The sequence below is a fragment of the Lagopus muta genome, chromosome 3 (genome assembly GCF_023343835.1).
Source record: "Lagopus muta isolate bLagMut1 chromosome 3, bLagMut1 primary, whole genome shotgun sequence".
In the NCBI taxonomy this organism is placed as follows: Eukaryota; Metazoa; Chordata; class Aves; order Galliformes; family Phasianidae; genus Lagopus; species Lagopus muta.
Genome location: NC_064435.1, coordinates 93133912 through 93157293, shown reverse-complemented (window position 1 = coordinate 93157293; position 23382 = coordinate 93133912). Strand labels below are relative to the sequence as shown.

Below are 23382 nucleotides of genomic sequence, written 5' to 3'. Positions count from 1 at the left end.
GCAAAGTTTATTTGTTATTGCAGTAACAGGCGCACACCCCTTATTGGCAAGGGAGAAGTTGTGCACCAGTCAGCGAAATTCATCCTGTTACGTACCATAAATTCGACACAAGTAAAGCTCGCCTGGAGCTTGCTCATTGGTTGAGTGGCTCATGCTCACAATCTGCCCAATGATGTTGCTATGATACATTTCCATATAAGGTCTGTTACCAACCTGTTTCTTTGGTATATTTTGTACTCTCCCATGGAGATAGGAGGGCAATAATTCCAAGAATGAGCACGTTTGTTCTGCCCCGTGCTGGGCTCTATCTCCACCCTGCATATTTGCCTTATGTTGTGCCTGGCTCAATTCTACCCCAGTCAGAACGCCCCAAATCTTAAATTTTTACTCTTTCTTAGTGGAAGTGCAACTTTCTTAGTGGAAGAATTCTGCGGTTTGGTGATTTTTTGTTGTCAGTATTCCACATAAGAACATCATGGGAACCAGTGGGAGTTAAAGAGTTAATATTCTGGTTCCGTGTACTGCCTTTTATGGGCATTTTGAGTATTCTGGGCGGCATTCCCGGAGGACCTGGCGGACAGAGAAAGATAGATGGCGCTCTGGACCTGACGCCCGGACGCTTCTCCCTCTGCCGCCGCTCAGCCGGCTCAGTTTGCTGCAGAGCTGGGCACGTGCTTTGCTCGCACTTTGGGTACTCTTGTCTCTCTCATTTTGTTTGATTTGGCTAAATTTAGTAAATTACCATTCCTCCTCAGATCGTTGCCGTTGTGTTTTCTCTTTGTTAAAACTATCTGCCAGCTCTCTGCCTTTCCCCCTCTCCTGGAGCATGCCTCTCCTTGTGCCTTGCCGGCCAGATAGCATGGCAAACTGTTTGTACCCCTACCTTTTTTTTTTTTTCTTTGCTCTTCTGTCTCTCCTATTTTTTTTTCTTTTCGGGGCCTGTGCCCCTGTCACGGACTTACATCTAGGGATAACCCAGTGACAAAGAAAAACAGCAATTTCACAAGAGGGTTATAAGTTCAGTAAAGGCCTATACTACATACAGAAAATACTGGAACCTTCTACTGCAAAAACACAATCTACCTCTCACAATCTCTCCACATCTGTTCATGGCTGCATGCTATTGCAAGGCAGGACTAGTGAGAAATAGCAGCATTAGTAAGCATTTATTATTTGGATGATTTTTGTACCACTAGGCAAGCTGGTGAGGTTTGGCAGGTCATTAATTCTGAGGTAGACTGACTTGGGAGAGTTTTATAGCAGAAGTGCACTCGGTATGGTTAAAGATACAGCTGGTGCAGGAAACATCACAAGAAAACATTAATCCTGTTTTCCTGGAGCAGCTGAATTGTTTTCTTGGAAGAAAACATTTTTAAACCCATCTCTAACTTAACTGTGATCTGAAGAGCTGATCAACAAATAGTTATTACCTGTTGATTACTGAGGAGAAAGCATATGAATATTGCTTTAGGTTCTTAATGCAAGTTACTTAGTTTTTAACCAAGGCATAGTGCCCATTTTGTTCTGTCACTTTTTTTTTTTTTCCTTCTCTTGGATCCTTGAGTTACATGAAGAGAGAGTAATTTAGTATGCTAGATACAGCTTACGTTATTTTAGATTTTAATGTAATAACTGTTGAAATATCGTACGCAGAATCATAGAATTATTCAGGTTGGAAAAGACCTTAAAGATCATCAAGTCCAACCACAACCCAACCATAGTACCCTAACTCTAACAACCCACTGCTAAATCATGTCCCTGAGCACCGCATCCAAACAGTTTTTAAATGTGCTCAGGGTGGTGACTCAGCCACCTCCCTGGGGAGCCTATTCCAGTGCTTAAGAACCCTTTCTGTAAACAAGTTTTTCTTGAACTACAAACCTAAACTTATCCTGGCACAACTTGAGGCCATTTCCCCTTGTCCTGTCACCAGTGAGAAAAGTCCAATCCAGCTCTTGCTGTAATCACCTTTCAGATATTTGAAGAGAGCAATAAGCCTCCTTTTCCCCAGACTAAACAGCCCCAGTTCCTTTAGTCATTCCTCATAGGGCATATTCTCCAAGCCCTTCTCTAGCCCTTTTTTGGACCTGCTGCAGCAGCTCAATGTCCCTTCTGTACTGAGGTGCCCAAAACTGAAGGCAAAGTGGGGCCTCACCAGTGCCAAGTACAGGAGCAGGATTACTTTCCTAGTCCTGTAATGTAAGCTCTTACAGGAAAGAAAAAGAAAGCTGTTCAATTTTTGTTCACTTAATTCATGTCTCTCCTCAAGATTTTGTTCAGTTCTGCATAGAAAATGAGATGTTTAAAAATGGAGCTTATTAACCCAACAGTTAATAACTTGTCAGTTATTATAACACTCCTGCTATAAAACTCTCCCAGGTCAGTCTACATCTGATAGAATTAATGACCTGCCAAGCCTCACCAGATTGTCTTGTAGCACCAAGACCTAGTCAGTAAACTACAGGTGAAGGAAGAGAGAAAAGAGGTGCTAGGATAGTCTGATGTGAACTCAGAGAGTTTTACAAGGTCAATTTATAGTAGGAACTATGACACTCGTTTTGTCAGAGAGGGCTTTTGAGCTTGACTGCCTGAAATCATGTGCTGAATTAGTACCACAGGCACTAGAATTAATTAATTAATTCACATATGTAACTCAGGGCCTATCTCCGTTAAAACAAATACCAATTGTAAGTATACAGAGCAACCAGCTGATCTGAATCGGAGCTTCTTGCTTAGCTGTGCTCTGCTGAAAAAAAGAATGTTTTCACTAGAGATGATGTACTTGCTTTAAACATTTATATTAACCAGAATGCTTGTATGGGGATTAAGCCTGATCTGTTTTACAGAGACATACGTTTAAATGTAAACAGGGAAGGAGTCATTTTGGGATTACCTCATCAAAAGGGATTGTTGTGACTGTGTCCTCTATGTGCTTCTGATGTAGCAATGGGAGAAGTACTTCACTGCCTTACCCTCCCCAAGCAGACTCAGTACTGATGCAGTCAGAGCAGTATACCTTTATGCTTCCTGATGTGCTCTAGATAAGATTAGCTTTTTCAGTCCCAATTGTTGGCTGAGCTGACCTGACTAATGTTTTTATTGGAAGGAATTAAGGGATAGACAATGCAAAGACCTGCTGTGCCAAGCAGGTGAAATGGACAGTTTGATTTGGAGACACACCTGAACAGAGACAGATGTCTGTCTGTGAAGTTCAGATCAAATGTCAGGGTCAGCCACTACTCAAAATCTGGAACAGTTGAATTTGCATTTCCTATTCTTTTTCAGGTTGTGATCAACACAAAATGTTCACATACCAGCTTGAGTTAGCTTGAGTCAGCTTGAGTCATTCCCTATTAAATCACACCATTTGTACCAAGCTGCTTTGATTGAGCTTCATGCAGGAGATGTGCCCCAGGTGAGCAAGTTGTTGCAGTCATGATCCACCAGTCTCATTCAAATTTAACTTATGTTTTTGGTTGTCTTTTGATTTCTATGCTCAGCAACATATGTATGTGGAGTAGCAAAAACAGATATCCACTGCCATTTCTTGCCAAAAGCTACCTGGTTGTCTGCTTCCCCTAGGAATTCAAAGCTGAATTTGCTCAGGTGGGAAACTGAATTGTCTTGAACCTGAGAAAAGTGAGCTGTGACACAGAAATCAATGCCTACCTTTTCTCTCCTGGCCTTTCCTTTTGGAGAATACAGATTTTGGGGTTTTTGAAAAGACCTGCTGCACTCACTGCTTTGAGAATATGGAGACAATTACTTCGTTTCCAAGGCAGACTACAGAAATCTTCACTTTTCTGCATCATTGCTGCAGGACCTTCTGTTCCATAGGCTCATGATACAGTCTCCATGAAGATTTTGAGTGGTGAATCAGAAGTTACTTAGAGGTGTTCTCCAGATGCCTCTTCGAAAAGTACCTCCACCACTTCTTTTAAATCATGCTATCCTTCTAATTTAGCTATGATTTAGAGACTCACAGTCAGGCAATTCAGTTCCTCTGCAATGGAATGTAGCATGATGTTCCTCTGTGTATCCATATGAGATTTGTAAAGAAAAATTTTTGAATACTTACTCTTGGGAATACTGGAGGGAGTTTCATGACTTGAATGTGTTATATTGTGCTTGTTCATGGAGTTATAGCAAGTAATGCACGTAAGAAAAACCTAAAGCAGTGTAAAAGTCTGTTTCAAAGGTTTTTTTTAAACACATTCATCTTTGTTGGCATGGGGTGGAGACCTGAGGCCAATATCTCCAAGCCTTTCTTAGGGCAATAAAAGGAATTTGAACTATGAGCCTCAAGGCTAGAAGTAAATAGTCTGTCATTGCCAATGCAGGCCACCTCTGAAAATAAATTGCTCTATCAATGATGTATGATTTAGAGCAGAAATAGCAGGTGAATTAACTCTAGCCCAGTATAACGCCTTTATTTATAGACATCTCCAAATAATCTTTATTTGATTCAATGTGACAAAACTTTTATTCTGCAATAAATATCTCTTTTGTTGCTTCTTTTCAAATATAGCTTGAGTCCTAAAGAGCTTTTCCCCCGTTTTATACTGGAAACATAGTCCTTGTGTTATGCTGACATAAATATATTTCATTAAGTAATTTAAGAGGGAAAACCTTCTTTCCATGCATTTTTCTAGCATTTAGTAGGGTGAAAGGGTTATATTTGTTGCTGATTTTACTTTGCAGGGACTGTGTCTTACTTTTGTTTTTATTAGTAAAAAGCTCCTTACTTGAGCGTGAGAGATGCCTTATGGAGTCATAAGATAAGTAAATTGGAAGAGTGGTACTATGCAAATTTTTATCTTCTCTTTTCTACCTCTCCACATTCACATTTGTCATGATTTTATGATTTTTGGTTATCGGTATTCCGCATCATAACATTACGTAGTGCACTGGGAGTTAAAGTGTTAATGCTCCAGTTGCAGGTACCTGTCCCAGAAGAGAACTACATACCCCAGAAGACTGTACACTGTGTTGTTACCATTTTTGCTCAGCGGGAACAGATGTAAGGCCTTGGTAGGTCATCAGACCTTCCGCTTTTCGATCCTCAGCCTCCCTGCTGTTCATCCCAACCACACACATCGCCTCAGCACTAGCATAAGGCGTTCAACTTTCAGATACTCTCATTGTATTTGATTTATTAGCTTTGATTCTAATTATATTGTATTATAGTGTGTTATCTTGTGTTCTCATACCATATTTACTTAATTAGTTTATTTCTTCTCAGATCATTGCCTCTGTTTTTAATTATTTTTGGAGTCCCCTGTTCGCCTTTTCTAGAGATGTGGATTCGCAAAATCCCGCTAGTCCTGGAACCAGGCCAAACCAGCCCATAAATTTTTGACAACATTATATGAGATTGATTTCCAAAAGACAGGATAAATAGGAAACCTGATATCTGAAAACACCATCTGCTGGGAATTTGTGTCCTGATTTCACTGTGGGGAAAATTGTGTTTGTTCTATTTTGATTTTTGAACAGGGCAATGTCTCACCAAGTGTTAGGCCAGCATCAAGTATTTGCTTTAGTGTTGTGGTTTAACTCAGCAGATTGCTGATCACCAAACAGTTGTTCACTCACTTTCCTCTCTTCCCCATGGGATGGAGGAGAGAATAAAGAAAAAAGCCACCGGAATAGGACTTGTGTGTTGAGACAACACTATTAGGATCGAGAAAAGAAAAAGAATAATAGTTATGACTATATATATATATACAAATATGTGTAACAAGTGATGCACAAGCTCTCTTAGAAGTATACTCTCCACATCCCCCAAACTGATGCCCATCTAGCCTACCAAGCACCAGAAGAGAGTTAGACGAGTTTCTGTCCCCTTCAAAACTCCTTCTGCATGATGTCATATGTTATGGAATATTGCTTTGGCCAGTTTAAGTCAGCTCTCCCAATTCTGTTCCCTCCCAGCACCTTGGGCCCTTCTCTGAGAATGGCCTTGGCTCTATATAACACTGCTTATCAGCAATTATAAACATCCTTGTGTTATCAACATCGTTTTTCTTCTTGAATCAAAAGGACGGCATCATACCAGAAACTCTGAAGAGAACAGTTATATCCCAGCTGAAAGTAAGACATTTTCTGATGTAAAGAATGATGAAAGGCATCAAAAAGCAGAAGGTGCAAGATTTTTTTTTTGCATCTTTCAGCAAAGTGGATCACACTGCTCCCTGTGAGCAGCAATCTATCTTGCAGTTCAGAAATACTTGGTAACCTTTCCGGAGATTGCAGCTCTCTGTAGATTTTTGTTCTGAAATTTCTCTTTCTCAGTCAAAATTCTCATCCATAGTGCCTGTTCAGTCAGGAGTGAACAAAAGGCTAAATACCAAAATCAAGCAAACTCCTCCTGTTTCTCACCTTGTGAATTCAGCATCACTGCAACTTGAACTGTGCATTGGACAGAAACCTTTCAGTGCTGCTGGGATAAAAATGGTGCAGAATTAGCTTCAGGATATTTCACAGGCAAAAGAATTCACAGAATCTGATTCAAAATCCCTAAGTATCAAGTAAGCAGGAGAAAAAATGGCTTCTAAACAAATGATTAAAATGATGTCTTAATGGATGAGTATAAAGGAGGCGAATAATCTCATGTTCACTGTCAGCATCTGTTTAAAGTGACTAATTGTTGCTGTTAGCAATGCTTTGGTGTTTCTTGTTGTTGTTGTTGTTGTTGTTATTGTGAAATAAAGCCATATATTGTATGTATATAAACAAAATTCACAAATAGCTTATTAACTATATTAACTAACATGAAAAAGTATTGTGGTATGATATTAAAGCTTATTAACCAGTATTTACATAGCTTTTCTTTGATTGCCGAATGTTTTGTTTCGGTTTTTAAAACAAAATTGAATCTGTCATTAAAAAAATCAATTCTTAATCAAGTACCTTATGTCAAGGGTCATTTGTTACATTCCCATCCCTCTTGCTCACCAATAAAGAAGTAAAATTCTTATTTTCCTCTTATGGTATCACCAAGGCAAAGCAGCCACCAGAAGCCCCTGCTCAAAAGTATTGCTGCTGCTGTTGCTGTAGCAGTGAACATCTCTTTGTGGTGGAGTGTTGGAAAATCTTTCAAGATGGTCTTTTGCTTTCTATTACTTTATTTTGTTAGTGAATACGACTCTTCAGTGGGTGCACTGGAGCTGACAAAGAACTGATAAGTCTGCTGTATTTCCCTTGTCACTTGAGAAGGAGTAGGGTTATGAAGATGGGACGAGTTTTCACCCAACATAGATCACAAATCTTTTCTAATATGGTTTCCGTCCGCCTAGGATCCACTGACTCACCACTGAACACACAGAAAGATGTTTATTTTGTGACTGGTATGAGATGCTCGCATCTCTGGTTTATTTTCCCTTGATATTACATTTATTGCTGGTAAAAATTGGTACAGTGGAATCTGCGTCGACACTGAGTGATCTTTTTTCAAACTGGATGGCTACGGTAAGTGTAGTGGCTATTGAAGAGGACAATTAGGAGATTAATGAGATAGCAGAAATATAATTGCAGCATGCTGTCAAGGAGGTCACTGCTAAATATTCAGGTTGAAAAAACCCACTTACCTCCTTGCATTTTTTGCATTCTTCAGAATTAGATGAAAATACTCAATTTCCTTTAGCAAATCATGGTGAAAATCACATCAGTATATCATTAGATACAGAAATGTATCATGATGATCTGTCACCCGGCACTTTCCCCCTTGCTAGAAAACACATCCAGCTTACTGAGGAAATAAACTAATGGGAAGGAATGACAGTGAGGGGGTGGTGTTGAGCCACCCTCTTTTTGAGCTGAGCATTTGTACAGCTATGCCTAATAAACTCTGGAGGCCTCACAGTCCTCTTCAGTGTGTTACTGGGGCTGGAGAATTCCATCAGCCCACAAATAGCATTTATCGCTGCTTTTCAAGAAAGGGGGGAACAAAAGCAGTCAGTCACTGCTCATTCAGTCTGAACAACCTTGTAGATGTGCGTTCTACTTTGTATATCTGCTTTTTTATGAAACAGTTCTTTAGAGAAGTTAAAAGACTTTTTTAAAATTTCATCTCTCTGGCTCCTTGGGAAGAAAGGCCAGGGAACGATGCTTTTGTCCTTTTCCACTCTTGAAGTGAAACAGCAAGCCTTTAAGTAGTTAAATTTTGATATATAATTGAAAAAAGGCACTAGAAGGACAAAACTGAAAGGCTGTTGTTATTCTGTTTAAGAACTGGAGTTCTGCTGAAAGATCTGGAGTGGTTGACTTTGAACAGTCCATGTATCTAAAGAGAGTGAAATTGTAAAATGTTTATTATTTCATTTTCAAGTGAAAAGAAGTTTTCAAAATATTCCAAAGCATGAAAGAACATTCATGAAGGAAGTACTGCAATTAGTTGTCTTGTAGCTTTCCCTGGGAGCCTATCTAGGATCACAGTTTCAGGATATTAAACTGTGATGAGCGTACAGTGAACTAATACATGCTTGGCAGTGTTTCTTTCAGCAAAGTGATTTGATTACCTGGAACTTGTTCCATGTCTCTTGTCAAGTATATATAAATAGCACTTATCTGGAAGCATAACCAATTAGAAGTGGATTTAATTTCATTTGGCTTACTTTTTGAACTGTTTTGTTGTGCAAACTGACTGGAGTCACTTGTCTTGAAAGCGGTTGCACACAGATTGTACCACTGCACAGTGAGGTCACCCGTATTCAAGACTTTGCCTGTACTGGCAAATACAGAAACGTACTGCCACTTACAAACATTATACTGGCACTTGCAGACCGCAGATCATTTTTGTTAAAACAATGCATTATATCTAAATCACCTCTAACGAAATTAGATATCAGGTTGATAGCAATACTGCCACTTAGATTCAGTTCACAAACTTTTTTTAAGTTATAGAATTTAGTTACTTTTCTTCTAATACTTACAACTGTCTGTTTACAAGAAAACTGCTCCAAGAGGCTGCAGTGGCTTCTTTGAGCTACTACACCCAACTGGGTGGTGCAGGGATTTCTCTATAGGCTAGGCTCAGTAACAATTCCCTCTCAGGTCATAAGCATGGCTTGTATTTTGTTCATGTAGGAGGGGTTGACGGTAGGCCATCTTCTGTTCTCTGTCATACTGGTGTTAAGCCCAGGGCACCTCTCCCAAAACTGTGTCTACCATATGTATGTCTATGGAGATGGTTCCTAGGGTTATAGTGTGAACTAACTGCTCTTCTGTGGGGGTAGCAGTGCAGATTTTGTATTAGACTTCTGAGGTCAGTGTAACATGGACTTCTCTTGTTGCAGCTGGCTTCAGCCATTGCTCCCTTGCAACTCCGTGAGAGCACAGCACACTAGAATATTATCAAAGCAGCAGCTGCTTTGCTTTAATGGAGAAGTTCGTTCTATCATGTTGCCTCCCCCTGTGTCACTGGTGTCACAGCTGATTTTGCTTTGTCTCTTCACAATGACTTGGGAAGAAAAATTTTGACCAATTTGCTGCAAAAAAAATTGGAAGTGGTGCTCAAAGCGTCATGTACAGATATTCAGCAGCATTTCTCGATGCCCAGAACTGTTCTGATAGGAGCAGGTAGAACCAATATCAAGGTCGAACCTATCTGTGTCTTTTCTTTTTAAATGTCTTTTTATTTTTTTTTTCTTCAGAATGCTCCCAATGTGGAGTTTTGTCACACGTTTATGCAGCTTCTTCCAACAAGCAGAGTGTGTTCTTTCCTCTTCATGATGTTGTGAGACTGGTATGAGCCCAGAAAAGGTGGGAGGAAGGGTTCTGCAAGATAAGGTGTCCAGCATCTAAGCTGCAAGGAAGAGCAGAGTGAGCTCCTGCTCTGCTACTGGAGAGATGCTCCCAAAAAGAATGGATACACAGAATCTCACGTGGTCTGTGATAAAGTGCAATGGGACAAGCTTCAGTTCCAAAGCTGAAAGTGTCTGGTGCTGTTGCGGGCTTGATAGCTCTGTGAAACAGATGTCATTACTATAAACGAGTGCCTGTAATAGTTCTCCCATAGGACAGATGATATTTAGAGATTCAAGACTGAAATAAATGAGGGATTGAACAAGACAGCTAGACAATGTATTAGAATTGACTTATGTTCTATTACTCCACTATATATGGAACTACCTGGTAATACTCCTCTCAATTATTTTTTTTTCCTTTTTCTGTCTCAAGTTCAGTCCATGTTGTCTCAGAAATTCAAAATGTGGCCAGTCTCGCTGTAAATTTTCCTAACTGATAATGAAGAACCTAAAACTTTTAAGATATGAAGTTATTATCATTTAAAAGTTAGATGCATCCTGACAAATTTACACTGATGAACTATGCACTATAGAAGAGCTTGAAGAAAAGGTTGATATCTATGGGAAGATGTGGTGGCAATCCTAACAGAGCCTTTTACCCTCAGAGCTGCCAGTGCATACTGCATCTATGTTTTACAAGAGGAAGTGTGTGACGTTAGCCTGAACAGAGAGAAATACATTCCAGGAACTGAATTCTGTGGTTCTCTGAAGCTGTAATGACACCAGAGGGGAAATACAAAGCTGAATTGTCCTTCCTTGTCCTTCCTGAACCATCCAGGAGCCACTTTGGATGCTGGCATGAGATGCAGCAACTTGGGACTATTTTAGTTATGCCTGTAGATATGGCTTCTGCAGGCATTTCAGTTGAGTAAGGCACTGTGAAGCATTAAGTGCATTTCTTCTCTCCAAACACTGCTGTCCTGGTGAGGGATTGTTCCCTTCTGCTCTGCCTTCGTGCAGCCTCACTTCAAGCACTGTGGGGGCCACAATATAAGAAAGACAAAAAGCTATTGGACAGAATCCAAAAATGGTGAAAGTATCTGTAGGGCAAGACGTATGAGGAGCAGATGAGATCCCTTGGTTTGTTCAGCCCAATGAAGAGGAGAACGAAGGGAGGCATTACAGCAGCCACAGCCCAGGAAAGCAGAGGGGCAGGTGCTGATCTCTTCTCTGTGATGACAGTGTCAGGACCTGAAGGAACGGCATGTAGCTGCATTGCGAAGGTGGGCAAGATTGGGTATTAGGGAAAGATTCTTCACTGAGAGTGTGATTGGGCACTGGAATAGTCTCCCCAAGCCTGTGGTCATGACCCCAAGCCTGTCAGATTTCCAGAAGCATTTGGACAACTTTCAGACACAGAGTTTGAATTTGGGGTCGCCCTGTGTGGAACCAGAGTTTAACTTGATCTTTGTAGGTCTTCTCCAACTCAAGATATTCTTTGGTTTTAACACATCTTCTCCTCTGCTGTAGAATGAGTAACTAATGGCTTAAAGAGAAGTAGGCCAATGTCCTCCAAAGGCAAGCGGCTATACAACTCATGAGAAAAGGACACTGCTTCCTCCTTGTTTGTTTGCATCAAGGAAATTTCTACTGATTTAATGTGCCAATCCTGATGTCTTTTCTGTGGGTGGAGAATTGTGGAGGGCATTTGCTTTTCTGCTAAGCGTCACAGATTTCAGAGCCCACATGGGGATAAATACTATATACCGTATGCTGTACTTTTCTGTCAAAAGTATGGGAAAAGGGAGGCCACATTCCTCCCTGTAAATGAGACTTTACAGTTCTATTTTTCTTATGCAACTTTAAAAATATTGAACAAAAAGTATATTAAAGTGTTGGACTGACAATCTGGGAACTTGCTGAGGCTTAGTCATAGAATCATTGAATGGTTTGGGTTTGAAGGGACCCTTAAGATCATTTAGTTTCAACCCCTCTGCTAAAGGCAGGGACACCTCCCTCCAAACAAGGTTGCTTAAAGTCCCATCCAGCCTGGCTTTGAATGCTTCCCAAGAGGGGGCATTCACAACCTCTCTGGGCAACCTGTTGAAATGCTTCACCACGCTCACAGTAAAGAATTTATTCCTAGTATCTAGTATAAATCTACTGTTTTTCAGTTTAAAACCACTTTCCCTTGTCCTGTCGCTATATGTCCTTATAAAAAGTTCATTCCCAGTCTCCCTTCAATTACTGGAAGGTCGCTGTAAGGTCTCCTCAGAGGAGACCTCCTCTTGTTCTCCAGGCTGAAGAACCCCAACTCTCTCAGCCTGTCCTCATAGGGGAGGTGCTCCAGCCCTCTGATTAACTTCATGGCCCTCCTCTGGACCTGCTCCAACAACTCCATATCCTTCTTGTGTTGGGGGCTCTAGAACTGGACACAGTACTCCAGGTAGTGTCTCACAAGAGGAGAGTAGAAGGGCAGAATCACATCCTTTGGCCTGCTGGTCACACTTCTATAGATGCAGTCCAAGATATGGTTGGCCTCCTGGGCTGCAAGCACACACTGCTGGCTCACATTGAATATCCCATCGGCCAACATTCAAAGGGACTAAGCAATAAGATGAAAATCTTGTTATGGTAACATAGAGACTGAATCTCCATGGGGAAGAAGAGAAAAGGTGTGAGCATGCCCAACATCTCCTGTGCCCACACAGAAGTCAGTAGATTTTGACTGACATAGAAAATAGGGAAGTGGTGGCTGAGAAGGGGATACCAAATGCTTTCCAGAAGGTAGGTGATGGCAGTGGAACCAGTGAAATGGGCTGTGGTCAGGAAATAAAAAAGAGCAATGCCCGCATGGCCCTCAGAGTAGGATGAAGCAGATGTACAGGCAGGCTGGTGGTTCTAATGTATCACGCATGCCTTTTGCATCTGTGTTGGCAATACAGAGTTAACAGCAGTTTTGGCAATTAAATACACTTTTAGGAGGCAACCAAAGGGAAGGAAGCAAGTTTGCTTAGTATTATGCAGCCTCTACCTGGGTCTTCCATTTCTCTCCAAGTAATCTATTACCACATCTCAAGAGAAAAATCCCCCCAATGTGAAGATTTGTAGAGCAGCATGTGGATGTTTCCAGTGATGTGTATGAAAATATTTTTCCACTGTGTTGATTATTGGGCACCCTACAATGTAGGGCCCACAATGTTTTCTTATGACAGAAGGTTTGCTGTGAGGTTTGGTGATTTATGTTGATAAATTGGAGGTATCAGAATGTCCAGATCACTTCATAGGATGAATTTATGAACATGCAACTATGGTTTGTGTCATGGTGGGCAAGAGGGTACATTTAATGATAATTTCTGCATGTAACATTTCTTAAAAAGTAGTGTTGGACTTCCTTGTGTGCCTGAAGTTGGCTGCTTGTCACTAGGGTCACATTAACCCAATTTTGGTTTAATGTGCCAAATACATTTTTTCTCTTCCACAACCAATATGTAATTAAAGTTTGAGGAACTACACAGTGTCAAGATTGAGCAGTTTTTGGATGCTAGATCTTTCTTAGTCTTTTCTTTGTTTGTTTTGATGTTCTGTGTGCATGCCAAAGGTACAGACAGTTTGCTGCAGACAAGACATATCTAAGCGAAGCAAATTGCCTTCCTTTAATCAAAAAAAGGCAAATTAGCATAATTGTTCTAGGAAAAACTGCTGCTGGGTTAAAACAGAGGAGTTTTCATACCATATTGTTAGTGATGTGTTTTACTGTCATTAGTAAATAAATATATATAAATATTAAGTATATAAAGAGAGTAATTTAAAAGTAGAAGGGCTTTGCTGGACTTTGTTTTGCCTTGTTTTCTTTGCTTTCAAATCAAGCATTAAATGAACCAGTGAGTCTAGACATTGTTATAAGAGTTTACAAATTTCTTTGTCATTTTACCTTTGCACTTTGTGGTCAGACACTTCAGAAGGAACACTTTGGACTTTGACTCAGTACGACACAGGTTGGGTGCTGAGATTTTTACGGTTTCAGTGACATGTCTGCGTTAACTCAGTATTCAGTATCTCTCTGGATTGTAGCCTGCAGAAAGGGGCAGCTAACTAGCCTGACTACATAGGGTCCAAATTATGTACGTACATACTCTAAAGATGAGTGTGTGGGGGTCTTAGAACTACAGCTGCCCCTGAGGATGATATTCAATGTATCATTCAATATCATTCAAATGTACACTCCTAATTACAACCTTGAATAAAAATTTAAAGTTTGGAGTGCCAGGATTTTCAAGAGTGCAGTTACCGAAATTCCCATTAGCAATTAAGGATTTGTTGGGGAAGTTTTGTGTTTTAGTTGATGATGATTCCATGCTGATACTCACATCTGTGTAAAATCAGAATTTAACCCAAAAAGTCCAGCATTTGGGTCCTATTCTGGAAGAGAAGGTTTTTGTATTGAGAGACAGACAACTGCTGTGCATCTGATTTCCAAACCTTGCCTTCCATGACTTTGTGATACGGAGCGTCATGCCTACAGGCAAAAGAAGGAAAACAACATAACCTGTTTACTGATTAGAGTAGTTCCTTTAGGCTGAATGCAAGCATGGCGCATTCTTATGAGATGCTTGTAAAAATTTATTTCCAAATAGCAGCAGTGAGTAGCGGTTTCCAGCACTTCTACTGAAGCCCTGAGAACCGACATTTTACTCAACAGTAACAGTAGGACCCAGCTGTGGTCTGCTGAAATAAACTCTTCCTTCCTTGATGTATTTTAACAACTCCAGTTTTGTTACAAGTGTCTTCAAGATGGTATCGTTCCCCTTTCTGCTGTGGTTTATTTTTTTGTTTGTTTTTTTTGTTTTGTTTTCCCCCTAGGACTTCAGTTTTCCATGCTAGTGGTCCAGAACCTAACAGTGTGCAGAAGACAGGTTGAAGTGGATCATCTCTGTTGAGCATGTACTCCCTTCAGAAGGAAAAAGAGACTCAAAACTTTTGAGTTCCTCCTATTTCTAGTGGAAGGAGGTTTCTCTGGATGTTATCTTTTGTTTTAATACAGGAAGGGCTGATGGAATCAAGGCAGACTCCTAAACTTACTGTATTCTGTTTGGGGAAGATTAGGTTTTGAAGAAAAACATCCAGGAATTGCCAGCGTACTATTTATATAATCATAAATTTGTGTCAACTGATTTTTGTAAGGATTATTTTTGTAAAAAAAACCAGCTCTTATCTCTTCCACTGCACACATGCTGTGGTTATGAGGAATCGTTTCTTCTCTCTTCTGCTCCTTCACACAATACCCTGACTTAACTCATTTCTCTTCTTCACTCTCCCCCTGTCTAGCTGTCAATCACTGCCACACTGCTTTTCATCACATAGAACAAGGAGAACAGCTTTTTCCATCAAGTGAGGCAATTCTAAATCTGCCTTCCCAGAGGCTCTACAGATCGTGCAAGCTGGAGGAGCTCAGGAACAAGCAAATTAGACAATAATGAGGTTCCCAGAACTGCTTCCAGCTGCCATCTCATGCATGTGTTAACCTTGCACTGTATATAATGCATGCCTCTGGGGCCAGGACCACGTCCATCAGTCCAGGAAACAGAGCTCCTCTCCTCACCAGTAATAGCAGCCAGAGGAATCACAGAATCACAGAATGGCCAGGGTTGGAAGGGGACCTCAATGTTCATGAATCTCCAAACCCCCTGCCACATGCAGGGCCACCAACCTCCACATTTAATACCAGACCAGGCTGCACAGGGCCCCATGCAACCTGGCCTTGAACACATCCAGGTACGGGCATTCACAGCCTCTCTGAAAGAAAGTGGCTTATTGCCTACATCAGTGACATTGCCCTGTCTGTCTTCTCCAAGTTACAGGAACTTTCTCTGCACAGTGCTCAGCATCCCATGCCTTTTGAAGTCGATGATTCGAGAGAGGGAACAAAATTCTAAACAGTTTGCCTGTGATTAGTCAGCGAACTGCATGCAGTGAATTTAGAGTGTTGTAGCAAGATAGGCATCTCCAAGGGATTTTTCTTTTATCATTAGGTCTCTAGAAGTGTCCCTTCTCTCTCTCAAAATGACAGGTTCACTCAGCTGTTGAAGAGCGAGGCTTTTTCTGTTCTACAGCATTGTTTGTATGGCTTCATCGTGCTTCCAGTATAGGGCGTGCATGTCTGTGCATATGTGGCCTCTGTAGGGCACCCTTTTATGTCTGACTGACATCAAGGTTACATAAGAGCTTTTTGCCTCCTCAAGTGTTCTGTGCTTCGACCTAGAACCTACTATTTATGGGTACCTTTTCAAAGCAATGAACAGAGATTTATCAGCCTGGCCACAGTGATGGTATTAGAAGTCATATAACTGCATTTTGGTTCACAGCTTTTAGGCTTGACACTTTATTGATCCCTTTTCTACTTACATGCCTGTAGATGAGCCCTGTACTTCAAAATCTGTATCATCAGGATCTCATTTTTGCTTGTGACACAGCACATCTTGCCACATGCAGGCTTCTACACTGCAAAACTTCTCTGTGTCGTGTCTATACAGAGCTTGCACAAATTCTCCATTTCCCCCTAGAAATCTTGGTGTTTTCCAAACCTACCCTCCAATCAAGCTCTTGTTAGTCTTTCTTCCTGCTTGACGTAGAGCACCACTGCAAATTGTTGCCATTGGTCTCATAAGGTCTGCATTGCAGTGGGCTTGTATGTGAAATTTTGATTATTCTTAGAAGAAGACTGCTTCTTACTAGAAGAGCTGTTTTTGCTGCTTCTTCTATAGCAGCGGAGCCTTTTGGTAGATGAACATGCCTTTAGTTACAAAATAGCGAAACCACTTCCAGTGATCACCAAGCCTGATGTGCCCAAAGGTTGCCTGAGACAAACTTTGGTTTTTGAAGGTTTCCTTGGAGATATGCTGGGCGTTCTGATGTCACTGGAAGTTTTGTAGTGATATGTAGTGGTAAAATCCTTAAATTGTGGTACCAAGAGGAGTCTGAGCCTATCTCCACATCTTCCGAGAGGTAAAATCGAGTTGCTTTTAGACTTCTGCACTTAGATAATTATGAAAATCGTCTATTTTGATTAGAATATCCCAAGGATGATCTTCAAATGTTTCCGTATATTCTTGGGTATTTCTACTTTCATCATAAGCGCATAAGCTGCACCTCTGAAAAGCAATATTACTATGCTGTAGATGGAAGAGTTAACCAGAAACTTCGTAGAGTGCTATTCTTTCATCCTTCTGATATTCTTAAGAAAGATGTGAACTTAAGAGAAAAAGGAGCTGTCATTGTTTTGAGAACTCACAGAAATGTTTCTGAAGCGACTTTTAGCAAAATATGCGTTTCTTGTAAGGTTTGTCAAATGGCCAATGTCAGCTAAGATCCAATCATATTTAATAAGCATAATTCTGAATTCAAAATAAAATTCATTAGGATGATTGTCTTAGCTATTGATAGAAATGCTTCTGCTACAACAACACTACTGTTGGTGTCTACCCCTTAGACACCTACAATTAGTGTGGAATGACGAATGTTCAATGATGACAGTACTATCAAGTGAGAACAGTAATGTTCAGGACTACAAATCTGATTTATCTTACAGATGCTCACTGTAGCGTAAAGAAGGTCTTCTGAGGGTATATTCCCTTCCCTGGCAATTGCAGCTCTCAAGGTCTTTCAGACCCAAGTGCTAGAAATTGTTTGCTATTGGCAGAAGCAGGAGAATGATAATGCACTTGGCTTAGCCCCTTTTTTTATTTGTGACTCCTGGATTTGTAATTACCTTCACATTTCTTGCAGTGCATTAAGTTAAATGCCAGAGTCATGCCCTCCATACAGTAAAATGTGAGAGCCTACTGACTGCATCATAGCGCCATGGTGAGAGTGTTGCAAAGCATCTGCATCAGTGTGCTTGAAAGTTGAATCACATTTAATAAACCATTGTTAAACCTTCAATGGCTTTGCACAGTGCCCTGCATTAATTTAGTATACACTTGGCCTCTGTCTTTGAGAGTCAAGATCTAATATCATCTGCTCTGAACCATGCCTGACACAGGGCTGCATGATCCATACAGAAGACTTTGCCTCATGCTAACAGTGCAGAGAGCATTGTCCAGCCCCAAGGCAGCATTCCTAAGGGAGAGACAGCAGGGGAAAAAACACTGCAAAGCACTGAAACCTCAGTAGTCCCAGGGCTTGGAAGTGCATGTGTCATTTCTGAACATAAAGAATGAACTGCTAGCCAGTTGGTAAAAGTGGGGAGGGAGGAGAAAAAGGATTTGCAGAGGTCAGGAGGAGGAAGCAGAGCAAGACTGAGGGCACTGTTCTTATTGAAAATCATTACTGGAAGTTCATCAGACTGTTTCAGAGAGCACAGCTAGCTCAAGGATCCTCAGCAGTCAGTTTTCCACTCAATTGAAGTCTTTGGCAGTCAATGAGACTTAAAACTTGTTTTCAATAATGCATCTCACTTTTTTTAATTATGGGGACAAACCACTCAATAGAAGCTGTTTGCAGTTGTAGTATCGACCACAAACCTGAGTCTTGTATCCAAAAACAGACTGCAAAAGCAAACAGAGAAGAATTTTAAATGAGCTTTTTGCAAACACAACTGACTCGTGCACAACTGACGTGATTCGTGCACCCCTCCTGCAGCCTTCCTGGAGCCAAGTGCTCCAGTGCAGGGTAAAGGAGAAGCAGCAGTTAATTTTGGCTAAAAAGACATTTGTTGTGTCTTACATTCTTGTAGGAAAGGAGGGGGAGGGAGGAGGAAAAGTTGATGCTGTGGCTTAGACAGAAGATTGCAAAGACACAGTGGGCTAAGACAAAATTTCATTGAATTCCTAAATTTTTCTGAGGGCAGGACTGAGGGAAGCAGTCAGATCCAACCCAGTGACTGAACTGAGAACATAATTTGCTGTCTCCTGTTGGATTTCATGTTCTGTCTCAGGCACATGCCCTGTGCTGGGTTGCCTGTGAATGTGCTCAGAGTAGCTACAGCTCCATGGACATCAACACATGTTGCATGTTACCATATAAGCTTGAAGATAAATGGGATAGAATTAATGAATATTAGTAATGGCTTTATAGACATCAGAGGTACACAGGGTATTAGTAAACATATGAATTATTTGTTTAAAAAGACAAAGGAATAAAATTAAAAATCAAAATGCTTAGTTGTTCATATGCACACAGTTTGTAGGGGGGGGACATTTTGTAACAGAAATAATTCTCTAGCTCCATCCTGGGCCTGGGATTATCCATGTCCAGTTGTTTTTTTCCTGAAGAAAGCAAACTGGTCTAAGATTCTAAGTAATCCACAGCACTTGTAGGGATGCAAATTATGTCGTTCCAGATCCCACTCCTTACAGATACTACTCAGTGCACTGAAACGAAGCAGTGTTACCAGGAAGGCAAAGATAAGTGGAATCACTTTTCTATTAGAAGTATAATAGAGTTTATTGGTTGGTCACCTGTGCACCGCTGTCAGGGATGCCAAGCAGCTGAGCACGCGCCTTGTAAGCTGCCAGTGGCTGATCAGAGCAGGTTTTGAAATACTAACTACCCACTCTCACAGAAATGTTTCAGACAAAGGCATAGCTGCTTTATTGATGGTGCTTTTTGTGTGTAAGGATGAATACTCTGGTTTGTTCTTTTCATTTTTCCAGGTAAACGTAATATCATGTTTCCATAAAACTCTTTTAGGAAACAGTGCCATTTGCTATTAAAGCTTGCATAATGAAAAGATCTGTCAGGAATCTAATTTGATGCGAGTCATTTATTTGCCATGTAGTGCCAAGATCCAAGAGATTCTGCTTCTCACACTTAACACCAGGCTGCCCCTGCTCCCCACTGTGTCCCCCTGTGCTGGGGCTCGTGGAGCCAGTAAACCGTGTGTTCCTTCCTTCTGCATATGTCCAGTGTGAGGAGGCGGCAGCCTACACAATTAGAGCAAGTTGCTTGGTTTCAGAAACTCTCATTTTATTTGATCTATTAGCTTCAATTCCAATCGTATTATATTTATTATCTCACATTCAGCTGCCATATTTAGTAAACTCAGTTTTTTTCCTGTAGCTCGTTGCTGCTCTTTTCATGGGCCCGCCTCTCTACCTTTTCCCTTTCTCTCCCTGCACTTCCCAGGGCATGGATCTGTGGGTCTTTTTTTTTTTTTTTTTTTTTGCTCCCTTGTCACAGACACAAGGTTGAACCAGGCTGAACATATGACAGTAATCACTTTTATTTGTGTAGGATCGGTGCAGCTTTTCATGTCAAGATTGGAAAGATGCTACTGCAAATAATTCCTACAGTTTCAGTGTCAGACATTCTGAGCCACTTCAATTATGTAAAGTGTTTGAAGTCTGCTTTTGAATGAACACTGGAGCACATCCTGTTAGTGGTGCTAAAGTACTGATAATAGGCTATGGAGACTTTCTGCAGATAATGATTACTGTTGTTTTGGGGGAAGCAGCAGTTGTAGCAGTGACTCTGGTATAGAAGCTCTCTATTTCTTACCTTAATTTTTATCATCTCTTCATTCTAAATTGCTGGAAATAAATGTGGAAACTTCCAACATCCACTTGCATTTCTGAAGGCTCACCCAACATGAGTGGTTTTTATCCAGGGCAGTACATGCCATTCCGTTAACAGAATCACAGAATCACACAGAATCACAGAAACACCAGGGTTGGAAAAGACCCACAGGATCATCCAGTCCAACCAATCACCAATAGTTCTCACTAAACCATATCCCTCAACACAATGTCCAAATGTTCCTTGAACACTTCCAGGGTCAGTGACTCTACTTCCTCCCTGGGCAGCGCGTTCCAGTGCCTGACCACTCTTTCAGAGAAGTAGTATTTCCTAACATCCAGCCTAAATCTCTCCTGGCACAGCTTGAAGCCATTCCCTCTAGTTCTATCACCAGTTACATGAGAGGACGACCCCCAGCTCACTGCAATCTCCCTTCAGGTAGTTAAAGAGAGCAATAAGGTCTCCCTTGAGACTCCTCTTCTCCAGGCTGAACAATCCCAGCTCCTTCAGCTGCTCCTCATCAGGCCTGTGCTCCAGCCCCCTCACTTCTTTGTCGCCCTTCTTTTAACTCGCTCCAGGGCTTCAATGTCTTTCTTGCAGTGAGGGGCCCAAAACTGGACACAGTACTCAAGGTGTGTCCTCACCAGAGCTGAGTACAGAGGTAGAATCACTTCGCTGTTCCTGCTGGCAACACTATTGTTGATGCAAGCCAGGATGCCATTGGCCTTCTTTACCACCTGAGCATACTGCTGGCTCATGTTCAGCTGAGCATCAACCAACACCCCCAGGTCCATTTCCTCTATGCATTCTTCCATCCACTCTGCCACAAACCTGTAGTGTTGCCTGGCCAAGGGCAGGACCCGGCATTTGGTCTTGTTGAACCTCATCCCATGGGCTTCAACCCAGCTCTCCAGCCTGTCCAGATCCCTCTGTATGACCTCGCTACCCCCAGGCAGATCCACACTTCCAGCCAACTTGGTGTCATCTGCAAATTTACTGAGGGTGCACTCGATGCCCTCACTCAGGTCATCAATAAAGATATTGAAGAGGACAGGCCCCAGCACCGATTCCTGGGGAACACCACTCGTGACCAGTCACCAGCTGGATTTAGCTCCATTCACCACCACTCTTGGCCTGACCCTCCAGCCAGTTCCTTACCCAGCCAAAAATGCACCCATCCAAGCCTTGGGCTGCCAGCTTCTGCAGGAGAATGCAGTGGGAGACCAGTGTCAAAGACTTTGCTGAAGTCTAGGTAGACCACATCAACAGCCTTTCCCTCATCCATCAGTGGATCACTGATCATAGAAGGAGATCAGGTTGGTCAAGCAGGACCTGCCCCTTGTGAACCCAAACTGCTAGGCCTGATCCCCTGGTTGTCCCGCACATGCCATCTGATCTCCCTCAAGACAATCAGCTCCATAACCTTCCCTGGCACCGAGGTCAGGCTAACAGGCCTGTAGTTCCCCATATCCTCCTTATGACACTTCTTGTAGATGGGAGTCACACTGGCAAGCCTCCAAGCCTTCAGGGACCTCACCAGTGAACAAGGAGCACTGATAGATGACAGAAAGTGGCTTGGCTGTCACCTCACCCAGTTCCCTCAGCACTCTCAGATGAATCTCGTCCATCCCCATGGACTTGTGACAGGCCAACTAGAGTAGTAGGTCTCTGACTGTGACCTCTTGAATCATGGGGGGCTTAGTCTGCTCCCCAGGAGAGACTACCAGGTCAGAGAGTGGAGTACCATGAGAACTGTCTGACCTTTAAAGACCGACGTAAAGAAGACATTCAGAACCTCTGCCTTTTCCTTACCCTCAGTGGTCACATTCCCAGTCTCATCCAGTAAAGAATGGAGGTTCTCCTTGGTCTTCCTCTTACTGTTGATGTATTTGTAAAAGAGTTTCGTGTTCCTTTTTACCCCAGTGGCCTGGTTGAGTTCAAGCTGGGCTTTTGCTTTTCTGATTTTCTCTCTGCACATCTTAACAACTTCTCTGTACTCTTTCTGAGTTGCCCATCCCTTCTTCCGCAGGAGGTGGATTCTCTTTTTCTCCCGGAGCGTCGAGAATAGCTCCCTTATTCATCCATGCCAGTCTTCTTCCCTGCCAACTCATTTTGGAGCTTGGGGAGAGCCTGCTCCTGTGCCTTTAAGACTTCCTTCTTGAAGAGCAACCAGCCATCTTGGACCCCTTTACTCTCTAAGACTGAATCCCAGGGAACTCCCTTTACTAGTCTCCTGAATAATTCAAAGTCCACCCTCTGGAAGTCCAAGTAGCAGTTTTGCTGCTCCCCCTCCTGCCTCCACTGAGAATCAACAACTCTACCATTTCATGGTCACTCTGTCCACGACTGCCCCCGACCACATCTCCGACCAGACCTTCTCTGTTTGTGAACAGCAGGTCAAGCGGGGCAGCTCCTCTCGTAAACTCTCTCACCAGCTGCATCAGAAAGCTATCTTCCATACACTCCAGAAACCTCCTAGACTTCTTCTTCTGCACTATGTTATATTCCCAGCATATGTCAGGGAAGTTGAAGTCCCCCATGAGGACAAGGGCTGGTGATTGTGCAGCTTCCACCAGCTGCTCATAGAACTCCTCATCTGTCTCTTCATCCTGGTTTGGTGGTCACCCAAGAGGAGCATACACCCACCAAGATGTCTGCTTTGTCAGCCCTTCCCCTGATCTTTACCCATAGGAATTCAAACTTATCATCCCCATCTATGAGCTCGATTACATCGAAGCACTCTCTAACATAGAGAGCCATGCCACCACCCCTCCTTCCTTGCCCATCCTTCCTGAAGAGTTTGTAGCCATCCATTGCAGCACTCCAGTCATGTTTCTGCAGTGGCAACTAGATCATAGTTTGCCTGCTACACAGTGGCTTCCAACTCTACTTGTTTGTTGCCCATGCTGCATGCATTGGTGTAGGTGCACTTCAGCTGATCCCCTTGTCTCACCCCTAATCCCATTACCACTCCCCCATGCTCATCTCTAGCAGGCCTGGTTTTAACATGCTTTCTCTTTTTAAATGACATAGTTAAGGCTTGATAATAAGTGCTTTCACTGCCATCTCCTGCACTCCCACAAGTGTACAGCTGGGCACTCTGCTGGAGGGCCTCTAGCTG

General features: G+C 42.0%; 1 protein-coding gene across 10 annotated transcripts in view; it reads left to right on the top strand.

Moving 5' to 3' along the window:
* TPK1 (thiamin pyrophosphokinase 1) overlaps window positions 1-23382 on the top strand; it is a 214438-nt gene that overhangs the window by 186036 nt on the left and 5020 nt on the right. For 2 of the 10 annotated variants that reach the window (XM_048939504.1, XM_048939496.1), the window contains one exon: window positions 4935-13076. The exons of 3 other annotated variants lie outside the window; for them this stretch is intronic. In XM_048939504.1, the coding sequence (XP_048795461.1) occupies window positions 4935-5024 (90 nt within the window). In that variant the 3' untranslated portion in view covers window positions 5025-13076. 5 more of the 10 variants (XM_048939503.1, XM_048939497.1, XR_007375793.1 and 2 more) reach the window with 4 other exon arrangements.